The sequence below is a fragment of the Myripristis murdjan genome, chromosome 13 (assembly GCF_902150065.1).
Source record: "Myripristis murdjan chromosome 13, fMyrMur1.1, whole genome shotgun sequence".
In the NCBI taxonomy this organism is placed as follows: domain Eukaryota; kingdom Metazoa; phylum Chordata; class Actinopteri; order Holocentriformes; family Holocentridae; genus Myripristis; species Myripristis murdjan.
In genome coordinates, this window is record NC_043992.1 from 39,163,973 (window position 1) to 39,189,879 (window position 25,907).

Below are 25,907 nucleotides of genomic sequence, written 5' to 3' on the forward strand. Positions count from 1 at the left end.
GTCAGCAGCAAACGAGTTGGTGATTTATGAGCTGAAGACTAATAGCCGGCATAATTGGGATGCCCAGAGGTGGATGCTGATTCATTATGACACTGGCGAGAGACAGAGCCTTTTACACCCCTGAAAATCCCTTCAGAAAGGGCCACTGTGTTGAACACTGTGAAAGGTCGCTGTTGGTGTGTGCCGAGGTGAACGACTGACCTATTACTGTCGCTGCCCTCAACATCACCTTCTGTGTAGCAACAGGTGGCGCGAGATTTGATGGGCAAGGGAAGGCTGTAGGTGTGGGTGTTTATGTGGTGTGCAGTTATTTACTGTATGTACAGTGCACCTTGTAACGCATTGATGTTTCCTAGGGGTGGGCATCAGCTTCACCCTTAGTTTTCCCATTCTGAATTGGTTTCTTGTCTTGATCTTTTTTGCCCTGTAAGAGGCAGCTGAATCTTGAAAAAATGTGGGTTGTAGCTAGTGCTGGGTGGTATGACCAAAAATGTATATCACGGTATTTTTCAAAATTATAACGGTTTCACAGTATATCACGGTATTTTCTTTTTTCATGCACGACTGGGTGTTAACCACATTTTCTAATGATTTAGAGAAGAATTACTGCAGTAAATTAACTTAGAATGACCCATTTTACTGTCATGAGGAATGAATACTGGACATTAATGTCCAAGTTGTCCACCCTAGTATTAATACAGGTTTCCATGGCAACACAAAATGATGCAAAGAGGTGGCACTCATGATTCTAATGAAGTGAAGGAATCAGAATGCATGACAGTTGCAGTCAAAATACAGAACCTTTTTATTATGCAAATTTAAGGCCACTTGCATTAATATGCAGATTGATTCGACTGATTTAACAATATGTTAAATTATTATTATTATTTTAAAAATGTGAATTACTTATCAAATAGACCTAACAATTCAACTACCAATGAGTGAGCAGCAGTATGCCTGTGATAACATAGATTGAAAAATAAGCCGAAGTGATACCTCTTCTCTGAATAGACAAGCTAAGCCAGTGTGCTGCTGTTAGCCAGTGAAATTAGGGCAGAGTGGTAACTCTTCACTTTGTTACACAATCTATGTCAGTGCGCTGCTCTAGCCTGGAAAGTTTCTCTGCCTTTGCCAGACGGATTTTTTGAAGCTGAAGACAAACAGCTCCTGTTTTTGGGAAAAGTCCTTCAGCTTCATTTTCTGAGTCCCCACTGCTCAGTGAGTGCAACTGCAAAAACAGTCCCCCCTCCAACGATGTCCCGCAGCGCTACGTTCCACATGCTGTTCCCAACGTTATGTGCGCTACACACACACACACACACACACACACACACACACACACACACACACCGGTATCGGGGTATCTGAAAAATTCATATCATAAAAAAAAAAATAACACCGGTATTCGGTATGAACCGGTATACCGCCCAGCACTAGTTGTAGCTCAGTCATTTTTGTTAACTGACCCCAGTCTAATGGCACCAATCTGTGTAAATGTAAAAATGTCTCGGAGTGGCACTGGTTGTCGGATGGTACTTTGACTTCAGGTGAGTAACTGGTACCGGTGCATCCGTGACTGAGCGTTTATGCTCACTCTCATCTCTTAACCTCTGTTATTTTTACCAGACATCACACCAACCCCGTGGGCACAGAGTGGCACTGGAAGATGGACCCCGCTGAGAAGATCCTGCAGGACGCCCTGGAGAAGCACCAGAACATGATTCGGCAGTTTAGAGGTTGGTGCAGCTGATGGATACGGACGTGATATTTGTCTTTCTTGTCTATATTTTCTCTTCCCCTCACTCTTGCTCTCTGCCTGTACATCTGTGTGTCAGTCTGTGGGTCAGTCAGTTACAGCTGTGTGTGCACATCATGCATTCTGCCCCCTTGTAACCCTCTGTCTAATGAGGCAAAGTGAAGATAAAAATGCTGATGCTTTGTCACACCCATCATTCTGTGTCATCAGTCACCATCACACCCTCACAGGAAGGCATTTTCCCCGTTTTGGCACCTCTGTGTCTTAATGTCACGACAGCGCTGCCTTTAATGTCTCACTCTTTGCTCTCCATAATTGCACAGTAGCCTTGTGTAGGGCTCTGTACTAGTTAAATTGGAATTATTAATTAATTCTACCAACAGAGTTAATTGTGTTAATTGAGTTTTGTGCAACTTGGCTGGACTTGGCATTGCCGGTGTAAATATAGCCTGAGAATGACTGAATCCCCAAAGCTCAGTCAAAACAGCATCATGTGATCATCATTTGAATATTCCATAGGCAGGTTTTTTTTTTTTTTTTTTTTTTTTTTTTTTTTTTTTTTTTTAACAGGTTTTGAGAAAATTTTGTCAAAATATATCCTGAGTACATTTATCAGAAATTCATTCAAGCAAGCCATTTGAAAGAGCTTGAAAGAATGAAAAGTCATTTAGAGATCCAGTTAAATTCCACATTGATTTTTATTTATTATTTATTATTAATTATTATTTATTACTAAGTGTTACAACAGCATCTTCACTGGTCTTGAACTCGTGCTTTCCGTTTTTCCCGTCACTTTTCATGTTGTAAATTACTTGTTTGTGTTTATAGTCATTGTCGTCTGTATTTTATCAATTGTATCTTTTTACATCTTGTTTTGACGTGCACAAAAGAATATTTCTGCCTTATTTTCAATGACAATTTTAACTCACAATCGCACACAAATTCACAGACTGTAAATATATTTTAGCTGCTCAGCACTGTCTTGCTTTGAGTCTTGAATGTGAGCGTCATCTGTTCGAGCAGTGAGCTGCTGCACTGCCTCTGTCCAAACTGCATCCCGTTCATTATTTCATAAGGATGCTGCAAAGATAACTCGGTTTGGTGACACCACTGTAGCTCTTCACCCCTCTGTGACTCAGGACTAATTTAGCCTCAGCACAGACACACAAACACACACAAAGGCTGCTCAGACAGCTCTTACAGGCCTGCACTCAATTTACCAGACTGCCTTCTTTTCAAGGCACATAAAGTTTTTTGGCTTTTGGTCCACAGTGACCGGTACATCCCAAAATTCACTGTTTCATTAGCCAGCCACCTTTTTTTTTTTTTATTTTTTTTTTAGATGACATAGATAAGAATAATAATAATAATAATACATTTTATTTGGAGGCGCCTTTCATGTCACCCAAGGTCACCTTACAGAAGATAAAAGCATAAAAGAGTCGAAAACATAGCATAGAAGAGTCAATAATTTCAGAAGAGTCAATAATTAGATGAAAGCTGGTTACCTGTCAAAGTTGTGGATTGAGGAGACAAACTTTACTGTGATGATGAAACAATTAGTCAATCAGTGGGTCATCAGAAAATGTGTGGGGGGGTCTAAGTAAGGGTTGAACCCAGGGACAGACGTCAAAGGTCAAAGTCGTAAATGATTTTGACTGAAGGTGTGTGACTTCAGAAGTGCTTGGCAGAGGTTTCGACACCCAAAGTGCCACCTAGTTTATCTGTTTGACTGTGAGGTTGAATAAATATCCTTTTTTACTTTAGCAGTGGTTACCCCCTTTTCACTGCATTTTGCCCTCTGGGAGCCCTTTCGCCTTATATACACCCTTCAAATTTGCACTTTGGATAAGCACATTTTAAAAACACCCTGCAGTCCCTACAGCTAGATCCACTCAGCAGCAGGAGCTGGAGAGAGCACTCAGCGGAAAGAAAGAGAGGAGGGAGGGAGTGAAGGAGAGACAGACTACCAAAGCATACTGTAGCTCTCTGACATTATTCCAGCTATTCTTTTTTTCTTTCTGTCTCACTCTCCCTCTCCTCTCCCCCACATTCCTATACCTCTGTACTTCTCCTCTGCCTTTACCTCTCCCTCTCCTCCCCTCATCTTTAATGCTCACTACTTTTCTGTCTCTCTGCTTGTTTGGATTTAAGCAGTTTCTTAGTTTTCCTCACCTCAAATCTTGACTTTATACTTTTTAAAAAGACATTTTTTAATATATATTTTGATGAACCCTCCCAAAGACAGTCCTACAGTTCTGACTTCTTTTGTCTCCAGCCCCATTATTTCTGTTTTTAGAAAATCAAAATGCTAAACACTAGAATCTGCATCAGATTTACCTTTTATTTACCTTTCCTTCTCCTCCTCCTCCTCCTCCAGGTGTCCCTGGAGTGAAACAAGAGCGGTACGAGGAGGGTTTGGCGGTCAAGCACTGCGCCCTCTCGCTGGTTGGTGAGCCAATCATGTACCCTGAAATCAATGCCTTCCTCCGCCTCCTCCACACCCACCGCATCTCCAGCTTCCTGGTTACCAATGCGCAGTTCCCCCAGGAAATCAGGTAGGAGCACATCAGGCTGCTTGGTTATTTATTTTTGTATGAGTGTGTTTTATTGAGGAGGGAGAAATGGACAGGAAATTATCTGAAATTATCCACTTTCAAACCTCTTACTATTACCACTCTTGTGTGTCCATCAATGGCCACATGTCCTTTCTGGATCAAGACACAACGCTGTTTTCCACTCACTCATGGCAAGCCAGTCTGGACAGCCATGTCAACTAATAAGCTGTGCGCTGCAACTTTTAAGTTTCATGGAGCAGTTTTTCACATTTTTCTCATCATGAATGGGAGTGAACAGTGGTGATCCAGATGATGACCACGACTGAATGAAAAAAGAAAAAAAAAAACATAAACTACATTTAGTGGAGACTGCAATCCATAAAAATATTGCAGAGGAGAAATAACACACACACTCAAAAAAAAAAAAAAAAAAAAAAAAAAACCCTAGCCAGCCTAGCTTATTTCCACTGTGGAATCAACAATGAAATCAATCAGTGATGAAACAAACATGATAAGACAGTACAGTTGAAAAAGCACAGGCCGCATGATGGCAAACCACAAGGGAAATTATGAAACAACTTATGTTACTTATCACTGAAACGCCACTTTTTAAAGTTTTTCCAAAATTATTATCCAAACTTACATCATCAGTCCTGCAGGCTCAAGTAACTTATATCATTTCAGAGGGAAGTCAATAGTGTATAGAAACGTATCTTCCCCCATTAGGCTCTTAAATTGATATACAACAAAGTTTAAACAAAGTCACTGCACAAAAAGCCTGGAAGATGGCATCACTAATCACAACCCGGCTATCTAGTTTACTTTTCACCTGTTTCAGCATCTTTTTTTTTTTTTTTTTTGTCTTTGAGGTAGTTTAGTATAGGCACATTTCCTGGATTCTTTTCCCCTTATGCACCTCCAGTAGTCTCATTAAAAATACATAAAACACTTCTCTGCAGTCACACTCCTTATAAACACACACACACACACACACACACACACACACACACACACACACCTTTCCTTACTTTATAGAGGCAGGATGGCAGCACCATGAGAAATAAAGGTTTCATATCTGAGCAGGAAGTACACCAGTGTGGTTGCAGACTGCCATTATTCAGTTTCAGTTCAGTTCATTTGGGCTTTATTGGTATGAAATACAAACCTACTTATTGCCAATGTATATACAGAATACATCACAAAAACAAGTTAAAAGATGGTGAGGACACCGGTGAAACTTGGAGAATCTAATGATATGTAAATGATTCTAAAGTGTGTCTAGTGACAAATTAAATACATCAACCTGTACAGTTTAACTATGACAGATGCTAGGTTTTCACTGCTTTTGTCCTTGAATTATGACATGTGAAGATGTACTTTACAGGTAATGTGGCATACTCTAAAAAAATGTGTTGGACTGTCATTTTGTGGAATACTTTTAAAGTTGTGGGGAAATTTTGGAAAGTAAGACTCACTGATCAGTTCTGCCTATGTCAGCCTGTTTCTGCAGTCAGGTATGAAGGTAAATATGGTGCAAAAAGCACGAGTTTGTAGAATTGATGTGAGCTGGTAGAAAAATGGCACAAGCTTGTAGATTTGAAGTGAGTACTTGAAGACTACGATAAGAGCTTGTAGAAAAGTGTGAACTTGAATATTGAAATTTGCACTCATATAAAATATCCACACACCGGTGTTCTTAATGTGAAGTCACAGAACAAAAAAATCACAAATGTGTAGATTGATATTTACACAAATACAATGGCAGCTGCAGCTGTTCAATCCAATATTTACTCATTTGTTTTTCCAGAGCAACCTCAACTCTGACTACAACTTCTCAAATCGCTTATTACAACTTCACAAATGAGCTCTTCTGCATCACAGAGTGACGATTCTGTACTTCCCTAACTTTTGCAATACTTCTTGCGATAAATGTGTCGCAAAACTCGCACTTGTAGCTATGAAGTGAGAGAGAAGACCAGGGGGAGGTGGAGGTGGGGTTAGCAAATCAAAACTCACAAGATGAAGTCCTTTCTTGTTCTGCTGGCTTCCATGTTGGTTCCAGGTGAGCAAAACAGAAACCAGAAGACGAGGTGCTCTGCACATCAGCGGAAGTTCAAAATGCTTGATCGTCACGTGATACATATAAACTTCAGACATAACTCTGATTTTTGGTAATTAGAAGCCAAATGATGCATTGATTTACAATATTTCTATAATATACCAACATGTTATGTGTGTGTATATCGTTACATCAGTATTTTTATTTAAATACTAAAATTAGCTAATATTTCAGTGAAAGTGAAAACACCAGTAACCCTCCTTAGCCAAATGAGTTTGTATTGTAATTGCTATATTTTGCTAAATAATGACAGTTACATTTCTTAAACCACACCATGCAGTCCTATATGTGTGTATTACAGATCCAGTAGACAGAGAGCAATAAACCATACACAATGCAGTTGTTTAGTAAATCGTCAATGGCTATAACCATTAACACGGTCTAATGATTTGGCAGAATAACCATCTACATGTTCTTTCTTGAGTATAATGATATAACATCACATGATGTGGTTTGATGCAACAGAAGTCAGTTTTTGTTTGTAGGCATGTATACTCAGCAGCTCTAGTCTTAAGTCAAGTCAATTTTTATTTGTATAGCCCAATATCACAAATTACAAATTTGCCTCAAAACTCTTCACAGCAATACAACATCCTCTTTAAAGGACTCCACAGACTCTGTTTGTTATTTGATGAGACCTGCGAAGTTATTCCATGAGGCCAGGGTCTGATAGGAAAAGGCCCGTCCACCTGCAGACTTTTTGTTAACTTTGGGTTAACATAGGAGCCCTGCATTTTGAGAGTGGAGAGCTCGAGATGGAATATAAGGTTTAAGGAGGTCAGAAAGATACAACTGGCCAAGCCCATTTAGGATTTTGTAAGTCAGGAGAAGCACCTAAAATCTGATCTGAAATGCATAGGAAGCCAACGAAGGGAGGCAAGAATTGGGATAATATGATCAAACTTCTTGTTTTAATTAAGATTCTAGGAGCATTTTGAGTGTTTTGAACCATCTGAAGACTTTTGGTACTGGCACTTGGCAGACCTGAAAACAGAACATGACAGTATCATGTTCATAACAATGGAAATTTATTCTGTGACTGCGTATAATGTGGCCAAGTGGTGAAATGTACAGAGGGCCAAGAACCAAGCCCTGAGGTTCGCTGTATTTAACATCAGAAAGGTTAGATATAATATTGTTGTAGGAGACACACTCTTCTTTCAAATGAGTATGACGTCAGCATGGAGCGAGCCAACCCAGTGACACCAAAATTATGAGTTAGTCTAATAGAATACAATGATCAATGATGTCAAAGGCTGCACTAAGGTCAAGTAATAGAAGCACAAAGGTGGAGTCAGAATCCATAGTAAATAAGAGATCATTTGCCACTCTAGTAAGTGTGGCCCTGGAAACCAATTCAGAAGGTTCAAATAGATGATTTTTCTCTAAATGGGTGGAGAGTTGTTGAGACACAACGCTCTCAAGCACTTTAGAAATAAACAGAAGATTAGAGACTGGTCAGTAGCTATTTAGAGACCCTGGATCCACAGGAGAAATTGGGGACAAAGAAATGATATTGTGTCTGATCACATCAACTTTGTTACAGAAGTCCAGAAGCTCATTAGCTGTGAATAAGCAGGTAACAGATGGCTGCTTTTTTGTAAGTTGAGCTACAGGGTCAAAAATAAGTCTAGGATTATGTTTGTTAGTATTGAGAGGAGTGAGAGGAGCCAAAACTCCAGGCAGCTGCTGGCAAATTGCAGCAACAGTAGAGGGACCAACATGACGAGTGGCAATTACATCTGTGCCGCCATTAACAGGACAGGCAAGTGATGCTTCAACTTTAATAAGAAAATGACCTGCCACAGCAGATGTGGCTGGCAAGACAGTCAGGTCAGAAACAGCTATCCCTTTAGATAAGACCAAGTCAAGGGTATTACCATTGCAATGAGTCAACTCTTGAACAGACTGAGCCAATCCAAGAGTATCAATAAGTCCCAAACAGACTGTACTTAGAGGATCATTAGTCTTATTCAAAATAATGTTGAAATCATCAAGAATCAGGATCTTGTCAGAATCAGTAACCAAACCAGAGATAAATTATCCAAATTCCCCTAGAAACTGAGAATAAAGGGCAGGAGGTTGATAGAGTACCACTACGTAGAATGAGCAGAGACTATTCATGGCTGAGGGAGATGGACTTCAAATAAGAGCTTCAAAAGATTTGAATTTAGTTTCAAGGTTCGATGTTACATTAAAAATAGATTTATGAATTAAGGCAACACCACCACCTTGTTTATGTGCCCGAGCTACGTGGACATAGATACAGTCAAGTGGGGAAGCTTCATTTAAGGGCAGAAAAACATTTGTTTTCAGCCATGTTTCACGTAACCCAATCATGTCAAAACTGTGGTCAAGAATCAGATCATTTTAGGAAAGACGTTTGTAGACAATGACCTGATGTTTATAAAACCAAATTTAAGGTTCTTGCTACAGTAATCAACAGTAGGCAGAACTGTAGGGCTACCACTGGATGAAATATTAATTGGAATGAGACACCTTGTATGCTTAGATGACAATTTTGAAGATTTGCACTTATATGATGTTATGTGATCACAGTTTTGATAGCATTAGGAATTTGGTTTTGTAATTTATTGGGTGTTTTGTTACAAAATTCTCTTCCACCCGTAGTGGGAATGATAAATAGATTACTGTGATTGACACATTTACGGACAGGGAGCTTCTAAGCAGGACAGTGAGGTAGTCTCAATGTTATAAGCCAAGCAACAGTCTGATAATCTATAGTGTGAGAAATACCCTGACAAGTCACATTAACTACACCAGATGACTCCAAACCTGCATGTGTAAACCTAGCAGGCTCTCTAATTACCTGTTGAATAAGTGCCCTATCTATATTGCTAGACAAAAGAACAGAACAGTGCCTTCCCCAGTAGGGTGAAGGCCATCCACTTTCAGCAAGTGGGGGCGATCCCAGAAGGAAGGCCACTTACCCACGAAACTAAAACCCTGCTCATTACACTGATGAGCCAGCCAGCGGTTCATTGAGGAGAGCCTACTATAAATCTTGTCATTACCCCTCGTGGGTCAGGGACCAGAGACGATTAATCGATGCAACACATCTTTCTGGCTTAGTCAGGACACTTGAGCGTCTTAACCTAAACAAAATGTCGCTTCACTTGCTAAATTACCTACCAAAACAGCAATTGTACTGGTTAGTTGTGGTTGTTACCCACGAATCCCAGAGTTTGAAATATGGGTGAAGGATTAGGAACTGGGTGAAGGATGGTGAGGGGGCAACGAGTGTGGTTACCAGCAGACTGGCGATAACAGTTCAGATGAAAGGATAACTGAACAGGAGACATCTACTTTTCCATATAGTCCAAGGAGCATTTCCTGGTCCTCTTGGTCTAATGAGTGGACATGACAGTGTTTCTCAGTCAGTTTACTGACTCAAAAGCTTCTGCAGCAGTGAGAGAGAGATGATTTTGTGGCTCTAAATAAACCTGAACTTGAATTTGGAAGTGTGTGGTGACAGGAGGCAATCAGCATGACAATTGGCATATGTCGCTGATGGATGCCCACATTCATAAACTTTGTAAATACACTTAAAATATGTGAAACATTTTGAACACAATTAGTATAGATCTTTTAACCCCTAATGAGCTTGTGCCTAGCCTGGGCTCTTCTGGCAGGAGTCCTTCTTTGTTCCAGAGTCTAGGATGAAGACAAAGGATGACCAAGAGTTTGTTGGCATTCCCCCAGCGCTCTGCAACAACTTGCAAATCAGGCTAACTAACTTTGTGTTTCTTATAAATATCTTCTTAAAATATAATTTTACTGCAAAGCTTGTTTACGTATGTCACGGCTTGTGGTCCCTCCTTTTGCTTTCTAAGGAATGTATTTTACTATAGTATTAACATTTTGTATTATTATCACTTTTATGACATGGACATATTTTCACAAAATGATTTGTCACTTCATCATCCACTAGTTTCTGCTATACATGCCCTAGATTGTCATGATGGATCTAATTAAAGTGCTTACCTGCCACCCTTCTAAAATAAGAGGTTTTATTCTCCTCCACTTACCTACTGCTCCTAAACCCCTGACCTCTAGCCTTTTCAAGTAAACATTCAGCCCTCATGTACCTCAGGTTTGCCTTGGCTTCCTCATTCACCATGCCCTTTGACACCCTATCCAAAGATGTTGGTCTGCCCTGTTGCCTGGCAGGTGGTCACGGTGGGCAATCTGTAACCACTGAGTCACTGTATCTGAGGTTAGCTTGACTGTCACAGTTAAACTTATTGTCTCTGACCTGTCAAATTGGGCTGACGGCAAGCACAGCCACCATCAGTACTGTTAAAGCTCTGCCTTCCAGAGCCACCCAGTGGAAGATGAGCTGTCACAATTTATTGAGTCCCCAACATTAGTTTGATTAGGTGGGGACTGTGTGTGTGTGCATGTTTTATGTGTGTTTGGTCTTTTATTATAGCTGTTTATTTTGCTAATGGTTTACTTTGGCCTCTTCACATAATTTCCACTCTTGCACAGCGGATATTTTGATCTATCATCCGAAGACGCATGAAAGATTAGTGCTTCTCTTGTTTCACTACTATGAATCTTTTATACTTTACTGGTTTTGTTTTAGCCTCTTGTGTATCCTCCCGCTCATACAGATTTAGCCAGAGTGCAGTTACATCCAGACAAGTCCATGTTTTCGCTTCCTCTGTATTATTGAGAAGCTCTCTGTGGCTCTGTTTTTTCACAGCCTCTTCAGCCCCTCATTTGCCCTCATCTGCCTGTATAATGAGTATGTTGCTGTTAGAATATAAGTACATAAGACTTTGTTTGATTTCATGTCATTGCATGTCTGTTATAGTTCAAGGTCTGAATGTTGTAAACGCTCTGCATTATACCCAAACTTCACACAGAAGACGGACATACTGGACAGAATTGAGCAACGGATATACTGTATATTCAACAAAAATGTTTTCTATTTCGTCTGAAAGAGTGCAATAGTCTGTCTTAGAAATTCAGCTACATTTTCGTAGAAGTATGCTGACCTTAGACTTGGGGGGGGGGGTGAAGCAGATTTTTTTTTCCTTCTGTTGTCTTCTTTCGAATGGCTCCCCAGTTTCTGCTGTTTCTCTTTCAGAGTCTCTTTTCTCTTTCTTTCTCAATTTGTGATGCTGTTTTGTTACAGCCTCTTGCTCATTCTGCTTTCTCCTGCATTTTCTCTGCAGGAACCTGGTGCCGGTGACTCAGTTGTATGTGAGTGTTGATGCCAGCACCAAAGACAGTCTGAAGAAGATTGACCGGCCACTTTTCAGGGACTTCTGGCCTCGCTTCCTTGATAGCCTCAAGGCCCTGGGGGAGAAGGTGAGCCTTCCAGTGAGCTAGCTTGGCTGCAGCCCACAGGTTAGAGAGGTTGAATTGTGAATGGAAGGTTGCTGGTTTGAAACCTGGAGCAGGTGTGAATACCAGGGATGGGGGCATGAATGAGGAACTCTGCCCTCCCTTGACAGCTACTCTTCAGGTGCTTTCTTTCTTATGGCGCTTTTCCACTAGCACCTACTCGGCTCGACTACTCGGTTTGTAAGCTTTTCCATTAGGTGGTAGTACCTGGTACCAGGTACTATTTTAGGACCTACTCAGCCGGGGTTCCAAGCGAGCTGAGTCGAGCCGAAATGTGACGTAAACGCTGTGAAGGCCACTGATTGGACAGGGAGTGACGACACATGAGAGCGACTCCTGCACGAAAACCAAACCCGACATTAAGAAAAAAAAAAAAAAAAAAAAACGGCAACAGCGACCGTGCGCATTGATCATCACTGAAGTTGGCAAAGTTGGAAAATGGCAAGCAAACCGGTATCGTGGTCAAATGAAGAGGTGGAGACTTTTCTGTGCTTGGTGGCGGCCCAAAGAATCCAGAGGAAGCTGGACGGTGCGCCGCATTGCTATGATGACTCCACCCACAGCGAGGTGGGACTCAGTTGTAATGGAAAACCACCGAAACAACATTGAGCCGAGTCGAGCCGAGCCGAGTAGGTACTAGTGGAAAAGCGCCATTAGTGGCCAACAATAGAAGACAACAATAGAAGAATTTGTGCCGTGTGTTAAAGGTGCTCACCCTTTTCACAGTTTTGTTTGCACCTCAGGCTTTAGGCTAGGGTTTGGTTTGTGTTACGGTTTGGCTTCCAAAACTTGGACTAACTCAGAATTCAAGTGTTTTCTTTTTAATTGAAACACAAACCAGCAATACAACACAAAGGCTGAAGAACCAGGAAGAAAAATTAAACAATTATGCTTCACCATAGTTGTATGATTCTGTGAACCAAGGACTGCTGAGTCATGGTATTTTGTTTTGGTACAAATTGCTAAACCTCTAAAAAGTGTGTTATTGTAATATAATTGCTGAAAAATTGCTGTGTGCTCATTTTACCTGGATAAGTTAAGTTTTAAAAAATTTGCTGAACAACTAGAAGGTGCCGGAGCTTACAGTCATGCCCAAACCCATCAAAGTCTGAGAGGACCTAATCACCTTGGAATGAATCAAGCTGAATTTCAGCTTCAAATGTGGGTCATGCTGGCCCTTGTCACCCCGCTACAAGAGAAACCTACTCTCAACCTATCCCTGGTTGAAAATTACAGGCTGGTTTCACTCCTGTCCTCTCTGACCTGAGTCTCTGAATTTCTTCCTGAGAATAACTTACATGATCGGAACCAGTCTGGCTTCAAAATGGACACTTTACTGAGTTGGCACCGCTGTGTTTAGTGGAAACTCTACAATCATCTAGAGCTGCCGGTCAGTCCTCTGTTCTACCTCTGCTTGACCTATCAGCTGCCTTTGACACAGGTAACCACCAAATCCTCCTCTCTGCACTCACTGAGCTTGGCTCCCAGGATCTGCCCTCCGCTGGATTGAGTCCAGCCTCTCAGGGAGATCCCTCAGAGTGTCATGACGAGGGGAAATGTCTAAATCTAGTGTCTGCTTGTCCACAGGGGTACCTCAAGGGTCAGTGCTTGGTCCCCTTCTCTTCTCAATATACACCTCCTCCCTTGGTGCAATCATCCACTCACATGGCTTTTCATACCACTATACCCAGCTCCTCCTCTTGTTCCAGCCAGACGACCCCACAGTCTCGGCTCACTGATACAGTTTATTCAGAAAGTATTCATACGCCCTTCACTTTTTTCACTTTTGTTGTGTTGCAGCCTGATGCTACGATCGTTGAAATTCATTTTTTCTCTCAAATTGGTTGTGGTTTTTGAATAAGGTAAATTATTCAAGAGATGTAAAAATGTTTGGTTTTGTTAGTAAATAAATAAAGAACCAGGTGCACATAAAAATAAACCAGTAACAGAATATACTATCAGACAGCAGAGCCTCTCCGTGTCTGTGCACAGCTGCTCCATCTGGGACATCAGGACCCAGGAACCTCCAGTGATGTCAGCACATCAAACATCAGGCTTCCATTCTGTCTTTCTACTTCAGAGGAGGCTTAAGTTGTGGTTGAATCCTGCAATAAAACCACAGAATGAGCTATTGTTAAAATGCAAACCTCATACACCGTCAGCAATGCACAAGTTGTACTTTCTGACTGAGCAAACTAATACAGGGTTGCAAACTGTTCTGATGTTCCCTATACTGATCTGTCTCACAGCCATCCCTGCCCTGTTATTTATCAAACATTGCGACGTGGGCTATCACCTTATCGGTGTCACCTTTGTCAAGGAGCTTTGCAGTTTTTTTTGTTTGTTTGTTTATTTTGTTTGTTTGTTTGTTTGTTTTCATCTAACCTCACTTCTCTCTCAGGCTAGCAGGCAAATAGATAATTTTATCTCACGGCTGAAGTTCATCTCTGACTAAAACCTTAATGGCCCTATTTACAGATCATCTGACATCATCTTCAGATATAGGGACCATCTCTTCACCGGTCAGTTCAGTTTTGAGCCTGATATCGATGCGCTTCAGGATCCCACTCGGCTACATCAGCGGTTAATGGGGCAATCATAAATGGCTTTGAAAAATGAATGTAACGTTATTTTTCTGAAATAATAAATTCTTTTTTCCAAAAGCTATCGGAAGCAGGTGCGTGTTTCTGCACGTTGTGTGCAAGGCGTCTGATATATGGAACCAGCATCAAAAAAGTGCTGTCATGGCACGAGTCCGACCCCAGTCATAAAGCAGCTGTCTGTGCCATTCATCACATATCACGTTTACCAGGGGCTACAGCCTCGGCCGACACTCGGCTATCAATGACAGATCGTGTGGCGGATTTAAAAATCCGGGTCTGTTCGTTCATGGCTGAGCACAACCTGTCGTTTACAATGGCCCAACCGATGGTCTGTCTAGCCAAGAAATTAGCGGAGGACAAAATCGCCCTCACCCACCTGCCCCTTTCAAGACAGCATGCCAGGTACCTCATTACACACGGCATCTCACCTGAATTTTAAAAAAAAATCTATCCAAGAAATTAAAAAATGGCATGTTTTCATTAAATATCGGCAAAGCCAAGCACATACGTAACGATAGAAAAATGAATATACTATATCTATATTTACAGTTCACTTTTGCACTTTTACTGTTTAGTTTCAAAGCTGCACTAATCAAATCTTTTTCTACTTTGGAGCACTATTGCCCCCTACTGACCTTTCTTTGTATTGCTGTAGTATAATCTGTAGTCAGAGTATGCGAAGAGCCATGTGGCAATATGGCAGATAAGTGACAAGATAGTTAAAAGCGTTATTTTCAAATCATGAATATATGTTATATATTGAATTGTGCCGCATACATATCACCCCACCCACCACCGCCCCTCCGGGGGAATGGAAAAAAAGTTCAGGCTCAGGATTTTTTTCCTCTACCAGCCCTGGACCTGTTTTGGCTGCTTCCACATTCGACCCCGCTGGCTGGGCAGTGTCTGGCTGTCGTGCTGAAGTTCACAGTTTGAAAGGCAGTGCTTTGCTTTGTGAAACAAAGAAGTTCTGTTCCAGACAGAGCAAATCTCTTGATTTCATGATCAGTTTGCGAACCCTTTTTCAGGAGAACATTCTGAGAGTATAGATACAACAAACCTTATCTTAGTCTTTCTAAGCCATTTATGACTGTCCCACTGACTGCTGCTGTAGCGGAGCGGGAGCCTGCTGTGCATCGATATCAGGATCAATACTGAAGCAGCCGGTGAAATGATGGTCTTTACATCAGATTATGATGCCAGATAATCTGTAAATAGGGCCTAGATTCCAAAATAGGGAACTTTAACTTAACAACATATTGATTTCTTGGAAAAAATATTAATCATATTTGGAAAATAAGTATTCTGCATTCCCCATAGTTGTTTTTTATTTTCAATTTACGGATTCTTGGACCTGCCAGATTTTCACCCCCTGTGCACAATTCTCTTTGTTTTTTGTTTGTTTTATTTTGTCTGTTGCTTTTTTGATTGACTCAGAATAGCTGGTAAAAGTTGTAGCCCCAAGTCCTCTTTGAAACCACACATTGAAATGTGCTATGTATTTATGCTGGTGTGACGCCAAAAGGAGTAGGATGGTAAATTAATAAAAGAAAATCTTTCAAGCCATCAGCACCTTAGAAAAAATGAGAAGAAAAATGATTACTTTTAAAAATTTAACATTTTGGCATTTGATCAAGCTCATTCTAGCTCAGTGGATTGATGGATCTTATGAAAGCTTTTCCTTTCTAGCGTAAAAATGAAAATAAAAACATGTATAGGTGTGCATCTTAATTCAGTGAGTTGTGTCCATGGCTGCCCCTGCAGTAGTTACATAAAAAAACAGCACAGGCATTAACCTTGCAGGCCTTTTCTTCATTTGAGAGCAGAGGGGATGTGCCTTATCACAGCCTGTATCAAGCCGCTTGTGTAAATCGATTCTCTACATTATCCTGTTTCCTAGAAAGCCAAAGTGAAGAAAAATGGCACTCGGGCAGATCGGGCACAGCGACCTTGAAGAAGATATCACACAGGCTCCCTCACACAGAGGGAGCCTGTTACAGTGATCTGTAATCAGCCTGCTTCCTCCTGTCTGACGCTGTAGTAAACAATAGACTAATTCATTACCACTCAGCCTGAGGTGTTAGCAGTGGAATGACTTGAGATAAATCACTACTATTGGATTGTTGCACTCTAATTGCCTTTAGATCACCCTTTTCAGCACATGCTACTAAGCAAATATCAGTGTGAGATAACTGGTCTTATCTACTATGCATGAATGGTTAATGCAGCCTTCCTGCCATGCTATACTGAGCATATTCTGTGGAGGTATTATAATTTTTCACATAACACATTTCACTGTGGCGCATAAATTTACACAGCAAAGTGATACCTGATGAATTTGGCATTCAGACTTTCAGCTGAGGCTTTCAGAGTGACTTACCTTGGATGAGTAATTGGACTACTGGTAATAAATAATTTCGAGGACACCCTAAATAGTTTTTCAGATTTCTCCAACTAAGTATAGGGTTATGACAATGGGAAGAGAGGGGCATTAGCACTGGTTTCCCACTCGCTTCAGGCCAAATGAGGGATAGCTAGAAAGATCCGGTTAGACCCGAGAGTGACATTTTTGCCCTGTGGCACTTTCACTGCTTGCACCCTGGCATCTCATTATTCTGAAAAGGCTTCGCACTCTGACAGTCAGAATAATCATCAATCTGAAGACTCACATTTCTATTTGGTGTCAAGAAATATTTCCGGTGTTCAGGGATTTGTGGTGGCTCAGCAGTCTCAGGTGCATCATCAAATGTTTGTCAGAGATTATGACACCCTAGAGATTTTTCTATATCACGTAACAGTAGCAACAAAAATAACAACATAACAGCAATATCTAACAGCAATTATGGTATCCGCATCTTTGCAAAGTGCTGCAAAATAAATCACATCACACTGTAGTCCTTTTTTATGTGGTGGTGAGTGTCCCTCTGCTGATGAATATACATTGTGTGGTGTAGTAGCTGGATAAATAGAAACCGGTCATGGTGTGAAATGTAGACCATGAAATATAAAGACAGTTAAAATCAATCAATCAATAAAACTTGTAATAATAAGACTTATACAAACAAAAGCAATAAAGTGTTTCACACAGAAAAACAACATGAGAAAACCAGAAACACTATAATAAATCTCGACAGTTAGAGCTGAGGAAATACTCAGCTAGGCAAGATCAACACCAGTAAAAAGTGGATAAATTAAATAGCAATAAAATAACAAATTTAAATAGCAATAAAATCATATGGCCTCTAATCACTTATTCACGCTTTCCATTCAGAATTTTAATTGAGGGCTTTAAATAGGTTGGGGTTGAGGTCACATAAACATTTTCATCACTCTTCACTAAAAATTTCCTTATTGTACTCGAAAAATGCAAAAAAAAAAAAAAAAAAAAAGTCATGGTTAGATGGATGAGCCTCCCAGTGTCCACAGCTGGTCGCATTAATCTTATTAAAATGATAACCATATAGCTATTTCAAAACATCCCTATCTTGAATTAAAATAAAAGTCCTTCAAAGACTGACAAAGCTCGCTGGCCGGGCTCGCTGACCCTCACATGAAGTTAATTATTATCGGTTATATCGGTTGGAGACGTACCTGATGTGAGGCCCGGGTCCAGATGGAGCATGCAGGCCTGTAGTCCACTTTATCTAGGCTCTATATTATGTTCCCCCTCCAGCCCACCTCCCACCCGCTATTCACAAGACATTTCGAGACTTTTCTGTCAATAACAATCATAACTTCCCACTCTCTCTTTAATATTCTGCCTTTAGAGTTTGGTCCTCAAAGGATATTAAATCTGGACGGTAAGTTCAAGAACATGATTGATCATATCCTTCCGCTATCCCCACATTAACGAGGAAAAAAAACCAATAAAAAACCAATGTGCTTGATTGTGCTAAATACTTCTTCTTGTATTAGACACAACTACAATTCAGATTTGTTTTGAGGACACACTTGACCAAGGCAAGACTGGCAAAAAAATTTTTCCAGATTTTGGCCCTTCATGCCCTCGCTGTAACAGTCTGCCATCAGATTACGTACATATGATCTTATTAATTCCTATAATAAGATGTTTCAGAATGACATTTCTCCCGATGCCATCTGCACTTTATTTGTTTTTGCCCCTGACACTCATTCCCTTAAAGGCAAAGCCTCTGCAGTCACAGCATTTACCTCCTTGATGGCCAGACATCTGATTCTTCTCTCCTGGAAGGAAAAGGCACCTCCTAACTTCACAAGATGGACATGCAATATAATGCACTTTCTAAAACCTGAGAAAATTAGATATTCCCTAAAAGGCTTATTGAAAAATTTTAGAAACATTTGGACCCCTGTTTTAGAGTTCACAAGAACCATTAAATAGGGAGCATTAATATAGCAGTGCTAGAGTGAGGCAGCAGAAACCCCCTACCGTATATTATTCTTTATTATTACGGTTAATCATATTTTTTTGTTTGCTTTACACCTGTCAGTCACCTTGACGAGCTGTCCACCGTGAGACGCCATCTAGCCTGAGGCGACTTAATGAGCGTCCGCGTAGCCACCGCAGCTACACCGCCAAAGCAGCACATGGTGAATGCAAATGAGGAGAAACACAATAAAACAAGTGAAAAGTGGCTTTAAAGCTGCCCCCTCCGGCCAACGCTGTTTGGGCAAAATACAACACATTATTATTCAAGAGTGGCATGTTGTTTAATTTACAGATAGCAAATCTGAGCGAGGGCAGAAAGCATTTCACACCACAACACACTCACAATGAGTAGAAAAGAGCTGAAAAAGCTCCAGTGGATACAAGCCAGATAGTCAGAGTTCCCACTGGGAGGTGGTCTGGTCTTTGGCTTCTCCTCCCACACAGAAAGTGCCGCGGCTCAGGCTCAGCCAAACTCTGCACATAGGTTCTGCTGCCAGCGTTAATCTGACAGGATGGATGTTAAAAGCGGAATGAGTAGGATTTGTCAGTTGTGGTTTGTAAATACAGACATTCAAAGTTTGACACTCCTCCCCGGCTAAGCTAACCACCAGCAGTGTGTTTTCATTTCCTAGGATGGTGACAGAATGAGCTGTCCTAGAAAAAAAAAAATGTCCTGCCTGCACAACAGGATACAGGCCAACTCCACGTCACTCTTCATCCTCACCCTCTCCCTGAGTGCTCGCCAGCGGGTGAAAGCCAACCCCCGATACGCTCATTGTGGAACAAGATTTGTCCACTCGGCACTGTATCTCACTGTATCTCACTGTATCTCACTGTATCTCACTGTATTTCACTGTATTTCACTGTATCTCACTGTATCTCACTGTATCTCACTGTATCTCACTGTATTTTACTGTATCTCACTGTATTTTACTGTATTTTACTGTATTTCACTGTATTTCCTTCTCTCTGCAGTCCACATCCATGATTTTCATAGCTTCCTATTGGATGTCATGCTATCGATCTGGCCCCGTTCGCTGTTGTTGGCTTGGAGCCACACACTCGCTGCCCAAAGGCTGACGCCCTTAAGAGTCCCGAGCTCAGCAAAACAAGAAAATCCAGGCAGAGGGAGGGTTTCTGCAGACACACACCACAACACACACTTCCAATGGGCTATAAGTGATGATTGAGAGGGTTCATTTTAGTATGAGTCTATACATTTTTTTTTTTTTTTTAGGAAAATCCTACTTATTTTTCCTTCAGTGTTGTCAATGGCATATGGTCACAACCCATTTTCGGTGCAAAATATGTCATAAAAATAGGTTTTACTGCCCCATAACCCTGATAACTATAATACACTGCAAGCCACGCCCATATGACACACATTCAGAATATCCATTTGTGTATTTGATAGGGACAGAGCACATTAATGGCACCCTAAAATATGTTGAACATCACTGAAAAGCTTATTTCATGCAAACATGGATACGTACGGATGTGCTCACAGGGTTACACACTGAAAATGGATGATATATTCGATATATTGATATTGATTCTTACGGCAAAAGTTGCATATTGCAGCTAAAGCTCACACCAGCAAACCAGAAACATTTGTACAAACAGTCGTGCAGCATTGTGGGTTAATAAGATCATCTTTGCCCCAGGGGCTTGTGTATCTTCCCCTGTATATGCTAATGTGCTGCACTGTGCCAATATGGCATATTGTGCCAATATGGTATGTCTGTGTGTGTCTACCTAGTGCCCAAAAATAAACTGTTACCCAAGCAGTAACTTTGAGCCAGCTGAATACCTCTCTATATCCCCCCCCGCCCCCCTTCTCTCTCTCTTTCTCCATCTCAGCTCCAATCCCTCCGGCTGCCTTTCATGGTGGGCTCTGCTCCATCCCGACTGAGCTGTTATCCTTCTCTGCTCCTTTTCTGACAGTTCTCTCTCCTCCACCTGGCCTCTGTGTCAGTGCACAGGGGGATTGATAGAGTTGTGCCTCGCTGTCGGATTTGGAATAGATGCAGCTTGAAATGCCTCACCTCTCTGCTTCCACTGGCCAATTATCCTCTTCCCTACTGGGCTGAAAGGACCGGGTCTATAGATAACCTTCCAGTCAGAGAGAAAGAGTGCACTCTCTTCTCCTTTCCCATTGTTAGTTACTTGTTTCCTCCTAATATCCATTTCGCTTGTCCTCTGTCCTAACCCCTACTCTCCTTTCATCTTCTCTACCGACTTCCGTCTCCTTTCTTCCATCATTTGCTCTGTAATCCTCTCCCTCGTGCTATACAGAGGCAACAATGGTCTGATTATACAGCAGTGAATTACCCAGGGAAAGTTAAATGAGCACGTATGCACTTTTGCTGCTGCTCAGCAGTTGTTAAGACATTAGCAGACTTGTGAGCCTTTCCCAAACAGCTCTGTTTTGCTCCAGATTATGTTGGTGGTTGACAGACGATCTGGGAGGTGCAGCGTTTCCTCAGGTGTTGGTGTCAGTGAGCTGCCAAAAGCAACAGAGAACGATCGAGGGGAGTTGAGAGTGAGACGTTGAGTTTGAATTCTGATTGAATTATCAGTATAACAATGATGGCACTGGGGTTTCTGTACACAAAGGTCGTTTTAATGGACTGCAGCCAAAAGCAGAGCATGCACTTTAATCAAGAGCATCGTGTACCTTTGCTGTTGCTTCTTTTCTAAATTTAGTGGAAATATGGGTCAGACCACCACAGCCAAAACAGAAAATAATCAATTTTATAACACTTCTCAAGGAGCAGTGCCGATTCAACTTTAGAACATTTTAATTCTAAGAGATATAAGTTTATTTATTTATTTATTTATTTTTTAATCACAAACCCAGTACATAGATGTTCTAAGGAAAGTGCTGTTACCTCAACGTTTGGTGAATGCCAAGCTGTTTAATGCAGTGTGTATGATATATGCTGGCACATTTGATCACTTTGATTGTTAAATATAAGATGCCTCTTCATTGTACTTGATCTTACATTAAAAGATAATGCAGACATACTGCTTATTATTGTAATTTACACACTCATGGTAATTTTTTTTTAAACACAAATACCATGCAGCTAATTGCCAGGTGTGACTGGGTCTGTTTTCATTTTTTTCCATCAAGGCACACTGTGTTTCTGGTGGCTGTGAAGAAGCAAAATGAAACTTAAGAAAGACTTATCTCAATGTGTGCTGTGTTTTCCTCACATTCAGTTCTGTCTGCATGGACCTGCTTACAGGACTGTAACTCTAATGATTGTGGCCTCATAAAGTCGAGTTTTGTATATTTGCTGTGTATTTTAACATGGAGGTTTAAGTATGTCTCTGCAAACTGTTTATGAATGACTTTTTGAAAACAAGGGGATCGTATGGCTTCCAGGGGAAAAGGCAAACCTGCAATAAAACAGACAATAGTAGCTTCTGATGTGTTGCAAATACATTGGTGGGTTTAGGCTCTTCACTGGCATTAATGACCGCAGGAAAAAACATAAATGACATGACTGTGATCCTTTTTAAATGCAAGGCCAGTGCATATGTGTTATGAAACCCAGTGGAGAAGCAGTGAGGTGTTGAATGTCTCATGGACAGCTGGATGCAGAAATAGCAGCTGTGTGTCTCTGACTTTGACGTCTACATTGCATCTTGACATCTTGTCAGGATGGCACAAAAACTGTGCCATTGCATCAATCTTCTTTTCTTTTTTTTGTCTGGCATAGCGGAATGTACCGGGGCGATGCACATGAACCTTTTTATATGGCGCCATTATAAAGTTGAACGTCTTGACACTTGAAATGTCACTTTCTGTTTGCTCTGTCTGCAGTGGCATGTTGTGTTGAAATCAGGGAATATCTCAGCAGCTGTGTTCATGCTGGCCTGGAATGCATATTAACAAATTCATGTCTTGTCTTTTCATCCTGCTGTCCCTCCTTCTCCTGACCTCCCACCCCCCCCTCTCTCTCCATCCAGAGGCAGAGGACAGTGTACAGGTTAACGCTGGTGAAAGCCTGGAACGTGGAGGAGCTGCAGGCCTACTCGGACCTCATTGCCTTGGGCCAGCCGGACTTCATTGAGGTCAAGGTAGGGTTTATCATCCTGCACGTTTCCCTCTGCTTCTCCTCTCCCGTCTCCTCTAACATCTGTAGCGCTGCTCAAACCAGATTTGTTTTGCATAAGGATGTGGGGTAATTGAGCATCTCTGTGATTTTAGTCACTTCCAAATGGATCATGTCATCAGCTTTAACAGACTTTTTAACAGACTGCACATTCCTGTTCCTGTAAATAATATGGTGTCTTTAACCTGCCGTGAAATGACTTGTAAAAACAACCTTAGGTATTAGAAATCCCACAGTAACTGACATGGTGGTAATTGAGTGTCTGTGGGAAGTGATGCTACAGTTACTTTTTCCCTGTGTTTTTTTCTCACGTTTGGAGGCACTTGTGGAAGTTTTTGCGTCTTAATTCCCCTGGAAAGGTTTAGTTGAGAAGTATATGGAATAACGTTACCTGGGACATGGGAAATTAAATCAACCCTCTACGTTTTAGAGGGTCAGAACATGGCTGCTTTATGTGAGATATTGTCTGAAGTAGCCAACCATTTTCCAGTGAGCAACCAGTTTCAGTGAAGAGAGATGGTGTATTTTCAAGATTACAGTACGGCTTGGAAATATATCACATTATATATGTCATATTTTGACAGAAATCCAGTCATGTATAATGCACACTGAAGCTATATGGTGTGACCACTTTGCATAAATGGGGTATGCACGTTCATCTTTGTGATTTATACAGGGAGTTGTTATTTTGTGCAAATTGGTCAGAAACTCTAAACTGAAATCCTCAGATAAAATTATTTGATAGACCCAAGTAAAACTATTCTGTCGAAAGAGGGCTTTACTTAAAACTGTTACTATTGATGCATACATCAGGGTGCCTACAGGTCCTTATAAAGTCTTAAAATGTCTTTAAAATTTGAACTTACAAATATTAGGCCGTAAAAGTCATGAAATCATTTTAAATTTGAATTATTTTATTTATTTTATTCATCTGTTTCTTTTTGTCAAAATGAGTCAAACTCAGGGGTTGATGTTATAAACCTCAGCCTACTGAAGCTAATCCTGTGATTATACTGACATCCTGCATCCACCTGCTGGGAAGATGACCCAGTTCACTTCATCCTTTCCCACAGGGAGACGTCTAAGGGACCTCTCACACTCGCTTGGCCCAACTTCTGTGGGAAAAAAGCTCTGGTTAGATTTATTACTATAGCAGTTTACTCTCTAACCTAAAGGAACTTGTTAAAATAACAGCTCATACAATCATCTAGTTAATAACCAACCATATTTGTACCTAAACCTGACCTCTGATGTGGACCGAATATATACCACTACATTTATACTCACCTTCAATGCTGATTGGAATAAAAAAAAAAAGTATATGCTTTGTCAATAAAAATAAATTCAGGAACAGCAAAAAACTTTGCACATCTATTCCTTGGGCAGGTGCGTCGGAAAAGGACAAACCAGTCCAAAGTAACTGAAGGATAAATTCCCGCACACTGACCATAGATCATAGATAGGTCTTGCTTGACCTTGCTTGAAAAAGGTCTATGACTGAAACGTCGCAATAAACTCTTTGTTCTGGAAGTTGGCCAGTGTGCGGGAATTTATCCTTCAATAAAAATAAAGAAAAAACTTATTAAAATGTCATTAAAATTGTCTTTAAAAAGTATTAAATGTAACTCATCAGACACACTGATGCATTTTCTTCATCCTTGCTCATTCTCTTTCTTCCTCCTCCTCCTCCTCTCCTCCCTGTATTTGACTGCACCGAGCTCTGGTGTGTGTCTGGAGCAAAGCCTCCTAATAGCCGAGCCCATCTCAGCTGTCCCTCATTAATGTGTTTGCTGAGAGCAAATGAGCCAGCAGTGCTGGCCACCAGACCGGCTTTAGACGATTAATTCATTTTAGAGGGAAGTTTAGCGCATTACATCTCCTTCCACAGATATATCATCCACAGTTCATTAAAAGGAGTGTAGAAATAATAACATTATATTACAGCTGCAATGTCTCAGAGATAAACTCTTCTTCTATTCCCAGCTGTAAGGAAACAAGTAGACTTAAATGGCAGTTTAATGGGAATAACCTGTGCTGAATTGTTTCAGCAGTCCTGGTGGTACCAAACCATTTCAGATCTAATCATCAGCATCTTCCCTGACATGTTTTCTTTGTACTTCACCAACATCAAGGGAACATCAAGGGAACGGGTTGAATCACAACCCATCAAGTACACATCTTCCTTTTCTGCTTGGTTTCTATTTTTTATTATTATTTATATTATTTAAAAGGTAAAAGCCATAAGAAATTTCACCGGATCTAATGATTCCTTTACTCAGATTCCAAAGCACACTTTTTCATTATTTGAGCCATACAGCATAAAACACTGCAATTTCCCCTAAGTTTGTTTGTTTGTTTGGTATAGTTTCTTTGACTTTATGAATGACTGACAGCACTGATAGCTGTTAGTTTGGCAGCTGGTTTGTGAATGTGTTTTACCCCGGACCTATATGTCCTATGCAGAAAAAAGATAGATATTGCAATGTTGCAGGAAACACATTTTAAACCCAATGGTTTTTACAAACCTGTTGTGGCGTCAGCTGATTGTACACATACCAAAGGAGTCATGATATTAATGAGACGGATCATAAATGTGTCAGTTGAAAAGACCGGCTCAGACAATGAAGCATGTCTGGCTTATTGCTGTACATCCATTCAAGATTTAAAAAAAAATAATAATAATAAAAAAGTAGCATTCATTTGTACACTGCATGCACAATTATTAGGCAAGTTGTATTGTACAGTGATCTCAGTCAGTCCAAAATGTTAATAAACCTCAAAACTGAATATTAAACAAAGGAAAAGTGAGTGTGCACAATTATTAGGCAACTGTTAGTGTGCAGAATTATTATGCGACTAAATGAAAAACTAAAAATTTCCCATCTCTTATGTTTATTTTCATCTATTGGAGTAAGAATAACAAATAAACCACTCAAAATTTACATTTAATTTACATTTAATAT

The 25,907-nt window shown here is 40.7% G+C and overlaps 1 protein-coding gene across 1 annotated transcript in view; it reads left to right on the plus strand.

Moving 5' to 3' along the window:
• tyw1 (tRNA-yW synthesizing protein 1 homolog (S. cerevisiae)) overlaps positions 1-25,907 on the plus strand; it is a 90,080-nt gene that overhangs the window by 37,971 nt on the left and 26,202 nt on the right. Inside the window, exons 11-14 of the mRNA XM_030066662.1 lie at positions 1,627-1,736; positions 4,137-4,314; positions 11,638-11,773; positions 22,799-22,909. Coding sequence (XP_029922522.1) covers positions 1,627-1,736; positions 4,137-4,314; positions 11,638-11,773; positions 22,799-22,909 — 535 coding nt within the window. The remainder of the gene's footprint in view (positions 1-1,626; positions 1,737-4,136; positions 4,315-11,637; positions 11,774-22,798; positions 22,910-25,907) is intronic.